We start from the raw sequence: 10,929 nt of genomic DNA on the forward strand, positions 1-10,929 counted from the left end.
AAGGGAACCAATTATACTGAAATAATTTATCCCTCTCTCTATGTATACATATGTATGTATATAGGTAGATGTAGATACAAAAGTTCATAGACTTCCAGATTAAGAAGCCTTGCTCCATAGTATCTACCTTAATAGATTATATATGCTTGTGTGTATATATATGTGTATACATACATATATATAAATTATATATATATATATTTATATACAGGCACCCTGTTCCCTTACCCTTTCCTTTTCAATTTAGAGTTTTGATTAGATTTTCAAGATTCTAGGCAAATTTATTTTTAGCAGTCTTTGTTCAATGTCTTCTATCCCTGGCTAAGGGCCCATTTTTTCTATATTTTAAGCCAATGTGCTGAGAAGATTGGTTAGGATCGAATCTGAGAAACTATTCTGTGCTTTCAATGACCTCAAACTGCTCTAGGTCATCACAGCCTATCTCTTTAATTTTTCCAATTGTGTTCTAAGACTGCACATCATGGAACACCATGATTTCTGAAGAATCAAAACCACAAGTAGTCCAAAAAACAATGGAAAGTAGCATGATAGGTGTAAATAAGCTGCAGTATATTTACCATCCATGACTTCTGGGAAGAAATGGTGTAAAAAGATATTATCCCAGTTAGTATGACAGCCTGTCCATGTACAGAGAATGGGAGAAAGTCGACAAGCATCGCAACTGGTATATTGGTCCACAAGAGATCTTAAAAGAACTAGAGAAAATTTGGCGGGGGGGAACATTATGAATGGATTTTTAATGGAAGATTTCTATAAAGACATGGAGGAGAATCACCCTGGATGGGAAAATTTGGAGAAGTGGTCATTTGCATTGATGGAGGGATACATATTACCGAAATCTTTTATCCCTCCAAGTGTCCAGGTATCCTCTTCGCCAACAGCCGCTAAGACGGAACGGAAAGGAAGTCAAACCCTTGTCAATGAGCTGAGCCTGCCACTTGGAGCTGGAGGAGACCCGGCTGAGGGCTGACCAGTCAGCCACATCCCCTTCCCCCTCCCCTTTCTCACTTGCCTCCTCGACAAGCATTCTTTTCCCTCTCTCCACACCCCAATGGACTGGCAGGGGAGGTCCACGCGCACTGGTTTCTTTCTGCCCTCCCCAACCGCTGCTGGTGGCCCCGAGCCCCGCATATTGGCTCAAGTAGACGTCCAGGAGTGAAACCACCTGCTCGGGCTCTTTTTTTCACCCGGCCGGGTCCCTTAGGCTCTCAACAACGCCTTAGACGGGGCAGTCTAGGAGAGGGCGGTTGACCTAAAAGAGAATGGCAGGCTATGGACCCATTCTCCCACCCTCGGGCTTTCCCCCTCCCCTCCCCTCCACATAACAGAGAATTGGGGGGGAGGGGGAGAGAGATGGCTTTTTAATCTTTAAAAAGCACGTGTTAGACGTTTTCCCAGCCTTTTTCTTAAGGGGAAAAAGGGTGTTTTAGGGTTTTTCGGTTTGTTTTGTTTTAAATATATATATATGTATATGTACATATATATATATTTATAGAGAGAGATAGATCTCTTTTGAAGGAGAATTAGCTATCCCACTCCCTCTGCAGTTTCTGGAGCCTAGAAGAAAATCAGTAACTTTTCTTTCCCATTCTTCTTGCCCCTCAGAGGTAAGTAAGGCTCTCTGGGGGCCTCTCTGAGGATCCATGTGAAGGAGAGGGAAGGTGGTTACCTGGGATAGATCATAGTAGGGGATGGATGGAATAAGTAAAAAAGTCCTCGGGTGATGTCTCAGAGTGAGACGCTGGAGAAGAGATTAGAGGCCATCAAAGCAAAAGGGTATCAGCTGATTGGGAAGAGATGTGGAGGATCTCTGGAGCAACTGAGAAAGCACCAGCTAGAGTGGGTGAAGAAGAGCTCTTTGAAGGGTCTTGTTTTAATTGTGATTTGGGAGAGCCTTGTCATTGGAGTACTAACAGATAATGGCCAGGGTGTGGACATAGGCAGTAGCTATTGAGAGGGAGAGAGATAAATAAGTTACTGGGCTCCCAGAGATGTGTTCCGCCACTCACTCAGTGTCCTTTCTGCTCCCTCCACCCAGGCGGGTATGTCCCTACTTTTTGTAGTAGGCTGCCTTTTCTTCCCATTGTTCTTTACCATCCTTTGCTGGAGCCTGCAGAAGCATTCCGGTCTGCAAATGGACAAAAAGGAGGCTGTCTTGGTGGCATCCAAGTAAGATGGCAGAGTTGAAGGGAGAATTTCATGTGGAGAATCTTCCTGGCTTTTCTATCTGGTCCCTCCCTTTTGTGAGGTATGGAAAGTGGGGTGGGGAAATAAAAACCCAAGCACTATAAATTTGTCTTTGACCACAGAAATCCTGCCAAGATCTATTCAGGATAAAGGTACTTCACCCTCCAGGCATCAATTTCCTTCCCTGTATAATAACAGTGTTGGATTAAAATGATCTCTCGGATTTTTCCTGCTTTAAATCTGTTATGACCCTTTGATTCTATGAAGTCCCTACTGGGAAAAAAAAAATTTCCATCTTAATTCTATAAAATATCTGTAACGTCAGTTCTAATCCTAACAACTGCTGTGACCTCCACCAAAATAAGCAGTACAAAAACCCACCACTTCTAACTCCTCTCTGACTAGAGGCATGGGTGTGTGTGTCTCCTCTACAGTTTGGTAGTTTAGGATTTGGGAACAATCACACGCTATGCTCAAATCCGACCCCACCACCTTAATCCAGATAAAAAGAACAATTGTTTTCTTCCTAGAGGGTATGAAGATGGTTAAAATTCAGGGTCAAGCAACCCATCCTTGTTTTAAGCCTGAGATCATCCAGGCAGCTGTTCCAGCAGCTGACCACTGGGGGGCAGCACAAGATCTTGAATTCCAGAGTCTTTGCCACATTGAGGCAAAGGAGGTGTGGGGCAGAGAAGAAAAATAACTCAATGTGCAATAAGAGGGACTTTGAAGGGTCTTGGAGTAGTGAATGATTGGCAGAGGAACATCAAGGTGCAATGCTGAGGCCTGGGGTAGAATTGTGTTAGAATTGGAGTAGGGGGGCAGGGAGGAGGGTATAAGGAATCACTGGAGAAGCCGGAGACCTGATGACAGGGTGGGACAGGGTTAGAGATGAGGGGCAAAGGAGGAGAAGAACGAGGTTATAGTGGGGACAGCACTCATCTGGGAGTCAGGAAACCCAAATTCCAACTAGGTCTCTCACAGTGGGTTCATGAGCAAGTCACTTAACCTCTGAGTCTCAGTTCCATCATCTGAAAAAAAAATGGAAAAAATACTTTCACTATTTTACAGAGCTGTCTTGAGCCATCATCATCATCATCATCATCATCATCATCATCATCATCATCATCATCATCATTTCTACTATTACCATCAACTAGGTTCTAAAGAATAGAACTGAAGGCTTGGCATTAGAGCCAAGGGGAGGGTGAAGAGAAGAGTCAGGAGTATGGTCTGAGAATTTCAGAGAAGCAGGGTTTATCTGTTCTTTCCTCAATTCATTGCCCACCCGGATTCTCTCTCATCTCAGTTTCCTTAACCTTATTCTCCAAGGACAAATCCTCCAGAGAAGAGGAGAGTGCCACGTCTGAGATAATAGGCTAATTCCCCCTTCTTCCACCAAAGGGAATTCCAGTCTGCAGTGTTCATACTCCTAGCCCTGGTCCCCCTAGAGTAAAGTCAGCTAAGGACATTATTTAAGGTAGAGAAGGAACCAATTTCAGGCATCTTCTGAGTGCTAAGAGAGAAATGGGGTCAGGCCTGGAGGTGGAGGGGCTAGGGGCTACCTCCTAGGTAATTTCAAGATTATGGAACTACCTTTTTCCAGGAGAGAAGTCCTCCCTTACTTCCTGTGACTCGATCAGATCTGTGTCCCCACAAGCCCCCTCTGCCGCAGCCACTGTCTCTTTAAGGGCCTCCCCCCCATCCCCCTTTCTCTGCTCCCCCCCATCTCTGTCGCAGCCGCTGAGACTCAGAGCTGCATGGGGAGACGCTGCTGCAGGTCCGGTTTCTTGGTATCTGGTCGGTGCTGTCGTTTCCCCACCCCTCCCCCCGCCCACCCAAGCTGGTGACTCCCCATCCTTTCCCTCCCTCCCTGATCCCCACCAAGGGGGCAGGGGGTTGGGCGGTCTGGTCTATATAATGCCATGTGCCATCTCCGTGTCTGTCAGAGAGACAGTGATGACTGTGGCAGTGTGAGGAGGAGGCAGAGGCGGCAGTGTGAGGAGAGCAGCACTGACTGCTGACCCGTTGCCCATCTGCCCCTCCCCAGCCTCCCCTCCACTCCCTGGCTTTCCCTCCTCCCCCTTAGCGTTGGAACAACAAACCCCCACTCCCTTTCTCAGGCCCTCCCTATCTCTTTGCGTAATCCCCCTACCTGCTCTGTCCCTTTCCCATCTGCGTCCTCACCCTTTCTCTGTCCCCATCTCTATACTTCCCTTTCACCTCTCATAGTATCCCCTCCCCTCTCCATCTCCATCTCTTTCCATCCCTCTATTTTTCCTTCTCCTCCCTCTCTTTATCCCTCCTATTCTCCTCTCAGGTCCCTATTCATTTCTCCCTTCCATTCTTTTTTTCCCATTTTCATTTCATTCTTTTCCCCCCTCTTGTCCCTCCTGTTTCTGTTTCCTCTCTCCCCATCCCAGCCTCTTTGTGTCCTTCCTATCTATAGTCTTTCTTTTTTTAATTCTTCTCTCCCTTCATCTCTACTTCTGTCCCTCACCGAACCCCCTTTCTGTCTCCATCACCAACTCCTCCCAGGCCTCACCTTCCCCAGTCCTTACTGCTCTACTCATTCTTTCCCTGCCCACATCCCTGAGCCATGATGCTGTCCCCGATGGTGGCTGGGGGGGTTGTGTTCCCGGGACTCTTCCTCCTTTCCAAGAACACGCTCCAGAGGTTGCCCCAGCTGCGCTGGGAGGAGGCCGACGCGGTCATTGTCTCAGCCAGGTAACCGGCTTCTCCTCTTCCTTTCCTCTCCCTTCAGCCCTTTCCCCCATCTTTTGGGTCTTATGGGGATGGGAAGGTGGTGACGGAATGGGGAAGCTACACAGTTATAAAGAAACATCTCAGGTCATCCATATCTCTTCTCTGGACCCTCTGAACCCTTCAGAGAATTAGGTACCCCCTGTAGCGATTTCTTTCTATTCTCCCTTCTCCTTTTCCTTTTCTACTGCTTCCTCTGTTGGCTCCAGAAGACCTCATCCAACCCTAATCATCTGGTCTTCTAGCATCCTGTCCCCCTTTCTCTCCCTCATTTCCCCCTCCCATCACTAGGAATGGGGCCAACATGTCACTAAACATGTTTTGAAGAGACTAGGGGAGCAAAGTGGAGAGCTGGGGGTGGTGGTGAAGGAGCGACAGGGGGGACAGAGAAGTAAAAGAACTTTAGAGGCACCTAAAATGGTGAGGAAAAAGTTAAGGAAAAGGGAGAATGGGAAATAAAAGAATGAGGTGGGCAGGAGTGAGGGACAGAGCTTTGGAGGAAGTGTGGTACTTAGGTTGCAAAACTGGGAGGACAAACCAATGTGAAAGGCCCCAAAGTGTCCCCTTCTCTTCCTAGTTGCTGTCTCCCTAGGGGAGGCCTTATCAACAACACATTCTCAGAACTGTCTCACTCCAAAATGATGTGCCTGGTTTCCTCTCTAAGATGAAGGGGAAACTATCCCAACTTTCTTCACACCAAAACAATACAAGAAAGGGACAAATGAGGAATGGGATCAGACAGGTTCAGAAGTGAAGGTATTTCGTAGAGATTGGGTAAGGAGGTAAGATAGAGATTAGAAGACGAACCAGAGATGGCTAGGACAGGGTGTATGGAATCAGGTGTTAAGGAAAACCTAGGGGATAATATCCAAAAGATACTCTGGGAAGAATGGAGCCCAAAATATAGCTCTATAAGTTCAATATAAAAGAGGTATGGTAACATCCTACTCTTTTCTCCATCCCAAACCTCTTCCCCTTCTTTTCCCTAGGCTAGTGTCCTCAGTCCAGGCTATCATGGCCTCCACAGCTGGCTACATTGTCTCCACCTCCTGCAAACATATCATTGATGACCAGTAAGTGCAATGAGCTGACCTTTTCCCTCCTTCACTAGTGGAATGGGTGGGATTCTCCCAAATCCACATAAGACAGTCCCTTCTTCCTCCAATCCTCAATCTGGGCCTGAGCAAGTTAAAGGAGACTGCTGCGACTCAACACCCCAGGATAAATTTAGCTTGTCCTGTTCTTAAAGGTCAGGCCTAGGAGAAGAAAATAAACGGGGATCAAGAGTTCCTTCAAAGTGACACTCAGTTCTCAGACTGCTCCCCAGATTCCACTACTCTACCAGGACCTGACTGGCCCTCAGGTTTCAGCTCTTCTCTCTCCCTAGACCACATTCTCCAACCTAGGAACTAATGAGTCAGCTCCCTACCTGGACTCAGATCTGGATCCCCTCTCATAATTTAGGGATCCAGCCCCAGCCAGACCCTTGTGTGAGGGGAAAAGTGCAGATGACAATATGCTAGACCTCAAGGGTCAAGGTGGTTGTGGGGAGAGAGTGGAGAGAGGCCGCAGTTTGGCACTGGCAGCTGCTGCAGTGCGGGGTGTCTGCCAAAAGCCCTGGGCAAGGGAAGGGGGTGGGGCAGGAAGAGGGCGGGAGGAGGGCTTGAAAAGAGAGTAGAGTACAGCACTGTCCAGGGTGCTGATGAGCTGGTTCACAGTGACCTGGACGCTGATGCTTAACAGAGCTGTGCTATGATTCAAGTCAGTTCCTCAAGTCTTGGATTCTGTGTTTCACTTTCCCTAAAGGATCCTACAGCCCAGAAAGCACACTTTCTGACTTATTAATGATCTGCTTGACTCCTAACTTGTCCCCCAACTCCACTTCTCAGAGTTCTTTTATTCATGACTTGTCTTAGCTCTATCTCTGTCCCCATCTCCTCTTTCTATCCTGTCCCCTTTTACAACTCTTTTGGCACCCTGCTTCCAGGATGATCTAGTTTTACCATACAATTTCCTTCAACACTCTTTATAGCTCACTCTCACGGTTTCTTCATTCCCTCTGTCTTATTCCTTCTCTCCCCCCTCCCTTAATCCTCAGGTGAATGGGAGGGATCAAGACTAATCCAGGGGTAACAGCTGTTCTTGCTTCTAGGTACCTAATTACTGAGGGCTTTGGGGACATGGGATTAACCACTTGTAGTCTGGGAACTTTCCTAGCACTTTCTGGCCCTCATCCTAAAATTCCATATTCTTCTAAACTTTGGTATTTTATTGGTACCTCACACCCTTATCATCTTTCTCTTCTTCTCCTGGACCGATTTTATCGCTTTCCACCCACTATTGGGTCCTTATCCTTCTGTCTCCTCCTCTTTGTTTCCCCACTTTGTTTCCATTCTTGAACTGTTTCTTTTTTCTTTTTCCTTCTGTCTGTCCCTTCCTTTCTCACACTTCAAGGCCTTTGGCTCCCCAAGTCTTTAACTCTTGGTATACAGATAGTCTTCCTTCTCTCCCCTCCCACCACAAACTTATTTCTTCAGCATTCTGGCTTTCCTCATAGGATCATCCCTCCGTCCTCAGGCTTTCTTCTATGGGCTGATTCTCTCTGGTCTTTGTTATTGCTTCTCTCCATAATCACTCCATATTCAGTTCTTTTCTGCAATCTCCCTGATATTGCATTGATCTCATGCAAATACTTCCAGAATGTGACTTGATCTCTCAGCCATTATCTGTGTCTTACCCTGGACTCCATCTCTCTGTCCCATCCCTGCTGACACTTGCCACAGGGTGGCAGTTCTATTAAAGTACCTAAGGCATTAATCCAAAGATAATAGTTACAACATTACATATTATTTTCCCTATGATTTGCATAGTTGATCATTGTCAGGATATATAGAATTTTTCTTATGGTGTTGGGATTCACTCCTCAGGAGTCAGGTTAGACTTCAACTTCCTGGAATTATTACTGTTTCTACTGACACACTTAGCAGCATCAGTTCTTTTACTGACTCCTTCTATGGTCTGTGATGAAAATCATATAATGTCAGACAATACTAGAAGGAACCTTAGGAGTCATCTAGTCATCTAGTCTGACTCCTTCCCTGCAAAGGAACTGAGGAATTGAGGCCTTAGAGAAGTCACCTGCCTAATGTCACACCGCTAGACTATGACAGAACTTAGGTCTTCAGATTCCTAGCCTGGACCTATGTGACACCTAGCTACTTTCTACTCTGTTTATCCCTCTCCCTTATCCTCTCTTACCTTGCTCTCATCATCCCTTGGTTTGTCCGAATATTCCTATTTCTTTTACCTTAACTTATGCTATTTGTTCTATCCATCCTGGATATCTTTCTCTCATTTTAGCATTCTGTCTTCATCTCTTGGTCCCCCGTTGGCCTCTTCTTTTGTTTTTTCTTGCCTTCTCATGCTGTTGCCATGTTTGATTCCATAACTCATTCCCTCTCTCTTTCTCCGCTCTGCAGACACTGGCTATCCTCAGCTTATACTCAGTTTGCAGTGCCCTACTTCATCTACGACATCTACGCCATGTTCTTGTGTCACTGGCACAAGCACCAAGTCAAAGGTCATGGAAAGGATGAGGGAGGGGCTGGGCCCCCAAGAGGCACTTGGGCTGTAGCCCGAGGTTACCTGCACAAGGAATTCCTCATGGTGCTGCACCATGCAGTCATGGTGCTGGTCTGCTTTCCACTATCAGTGGTGAGTTCCAGGGGAGTTGGAGGAAGGGTTGAAGGGAGGGTCTGACTCCAACACTATGGTGGATTTTGCTTGGCATACTGAAAATCACAAGGACGTGGAGATGCAGATGGGGAGAAAGCCTGAGCTGAGGGTGGCAACTGAAGAAGGGGACCAGAAAGAGTTACTTTTCATCCATTCATTCATCTAATATACATTTATTAAGAAACTTGTAGGAGTTTCCTTGCTGAGAGCTCCCTGCATTGATAAAAATTACAGCTTAAGACCTCCTCATGTTCCCAGTGTGCCAGGCACTGTGCTAGATACCGGAGTGTCAGAGACAGAAACCAAAGCCCTTGGCCTTAAGGAGCTGATGTTCTTATGTTATTGTACCCAAGCAGCATTTCTTTTGCACCTAGAGATGACTGACGCCACAAAGGGTGGGGTTGGGGGAGATAAGATGACCTACTGTGGGACCAGAAAGAGACAACAAGGGAAGAGGAGCAGCTAGATGAGGTCACTGTGGTCACATTCCTTCCCCATTTCTCTCTCCTCTAAGGTGTGGCGCCAAGGGAAGGGGGACTTCTTCCTGGGCTGCATGTTGATGGCTGAAGTCAGCACACCCTTTGTCTGCCTGGGCAAGATCCTCATCCAGGTGAGGAAATGGTGGAAAGCAGAAGAGAGGAAGGAAGGGGAGCTTAGCTAGGAAGAGGAAGTCTCCAAGATATTGGAATTACTTAGGGTCAGGGAGCCACACGGGCTAATGAGAGGGCCTCATGGAGGCAAAGAGAACTGCACAGGCTCAACCAGTACCTGGGACCCTCATTCCTAGTTCCCTTCTGCCTCTCTCGTTCAACAGAGTGGACGGAGAGAAGGGGGAAAGGTGTGGGGGCCAGCCCAGGATGGTTCTTGCCTTGGCCTCCATCCTCATCCTCATCCACTCATACCCTTCTCTCTTCTCCCCACCTACAGTACAAGCAGCAGCACACCCTGCTGCACAAAGTGAATGGTACCCTGATGCTGCTGAGCTTCCTGTGCTGTCGCGTGCTGCTCTTCCCTTACCTGTACTGGGCCTACGGGCAGCACGCAGGTCTGCCCCTGCTCTCTGTGCCCCTCAATATCCCAGTCCACGTCAACCTGGGGGCCGCCCTGCTGCTTGCTCCACAGCTCTACTGGTTCTTCCTCATCTGCCGGGGGGCATGTCGCCTCTTCAGGCCTCAGGGACCTGCCCCACCAGCTTCCCGACAGCCCCCAGGACTGCACGATGGGCCCCAGGACTGAGGGGAGGGGGTGGGTGAGAGCACCCATTCCCTCCAGGAATTGGGCTCTGGGACTGATGGGTAGGGATGGGGACCAGGGGCCTCTCCAGTGGACCTAGGGCCTGGAGGATAGGGATGGAGAAGTTGGGGGCAAGCTTCTCCCTGTAAGATGATAAAAGGACCAGGCTTGTAGGAAACAGCTACCTCTCTTGTCCCCAGGGTGCCTGGGACTGAGGGACAAAGGGTTTGGCATGGCCAATTCTCTCCTTTGTGTTGGGACTGGGAAAGTGGATATTAGGAGGCACTCTCCTGCTTGTGTAACCCCAGGGTTACCCTTTTTTCCAACTGTAATCTTCAGGGGACCTAGAGGATGGAAATTAAAGAGGAAGGTGCCCTATTCCACAGCAATTTAGGGTAGGATGGATTAGGGGGGGAGACTAACAGGGATTATAGAGGATCAAGGAGTAAATAAAGTAGGGGATGGCCCTCTCCTTTTTGCCAAGGACACGCCTATTTCCCTTCCTCATATGCTGTAGTCTAGGGGAAGGCAGCTCCTAACTTCATGCATCCCTCTGGGTGGGAGAGGTACCCCTAACCTCTTTGTGTCTCACCAGGGGATAGGTTGGCTACCCCTTAGAGCTAGCTAGTTCCTCTCCTTCACAGGCAGCCCAGCATCTTTCCAGACCCTTAGGGATTTTATTTATTCCCCAGGTTTGTATTAGTTTCTTATGGGGAGGCAGACATCTACATGCCACACACCACCACCAGGCCCAGCCTCTCCAGTGCTGAGTGCCCCACCTGGGGAAAACTGGGGGAGGGGCTCTTGCGCTCGTTCCTTCAGGCTATATAATTTGGCCTTCTTGTCCTCTCTCACCTGTCCCTGGTGCTACAGACCTCTTGAGGTTTCCTCCAGATCCAGGAGCAGGGGGAACCTTGGGAGGCGCTATATAAAGACTGCTAATAAAGATGAGATCAGCGTGAATGCCACTAGGGCCTCATCTCAGTTATT

At 47.9% G+C, this 10,929-nt stretch overlaps 1 protein-coding gene across 4 annotated transcripts; it reads left to right on the top strand.

The window, feature by feature from the left end:
• The first annotated feature begins 1,044 nt into the window (after positions 1-1,044).
• Positions 1,045-10,907, top strand: TLCD3B (TLC domain containing 3B). Of its 4 annotated transcripts, none has more exons than XM_072598904.1 (6): positions 1,045-1,628; positions 2,060-2,269; positions 5,961-6,044; positions 8,451-8,685; positions 9,221-9,316; positions 9,634-10,907. In XM_072598904.1, exons 2-6 carry the CDS (start codon positions 2,196-2,198, stop codon positions 9,940-9,942), a joined length of 798 nt encoding a protein of 265 aa, XP_072455005.1. In that variant the 5' UTR covers positions 1,045-1,628; positions 2,060-2,195; the 3' UTR covers positions 9,943-10,907. The 4 variants fall into 4 exon arrangements, with proteins under 4 accessions (XP_072455005.1, XP_072455014.1, XP_072454996.1 ...); XM_072598895.1 differs by having other exon boundaries at positions 1,108-1,628; positions 2,060-2,190; XM_072598913.1 differs by lacking the exon at positions 2,060-2,269 and having other exon boundaries at positions 1,107-1,628.
• The last annotated feature ends 22 nt before the right edge of the window (positions 10,908-10,929 follow it).

The sequence above is a fragment of the Notamacropus eugenii genome, chromosome 1, assembly GCF_028372415.1.
Source record: "Notamacropus eugenii isolate mMacEug1 chromosome 1, mMacEug1.pri_v2, whole genome shotgun sequence".
Taxonomy (NCBI): Eukaryota; Metazoa; Chordata; class Mammalia; order Diprotodontia; family Macropodidae; genus Notamacropus; species Notamacropus eugenii.

Excerpts from the sequence above, each read along its gene's own strand:
- TLCD3B (XM_072598924.1), top strand. The coding sequence starts at position 4,808 with ATGATGCTGTCCCCGATGGTGGCTGGGGGGGTTGTGTTCCCGGGACTC. Across the intron at positions 4,936-5,960 it reads GCGGTCATTGTCTCAGCCAG|GCTAGTGTCCTCAGTCCAGG; the intron begins GTAACCGGCTTC and ends TCTTTTCCCTAG. Across the intron at positions 6,045-8,450 it reads AAACATATCATTGATGACCA|ACACTGGCTATCCTCAGCTT; the intron begins GTAAGTGCAATG and ends TCCGCTCTGCAG.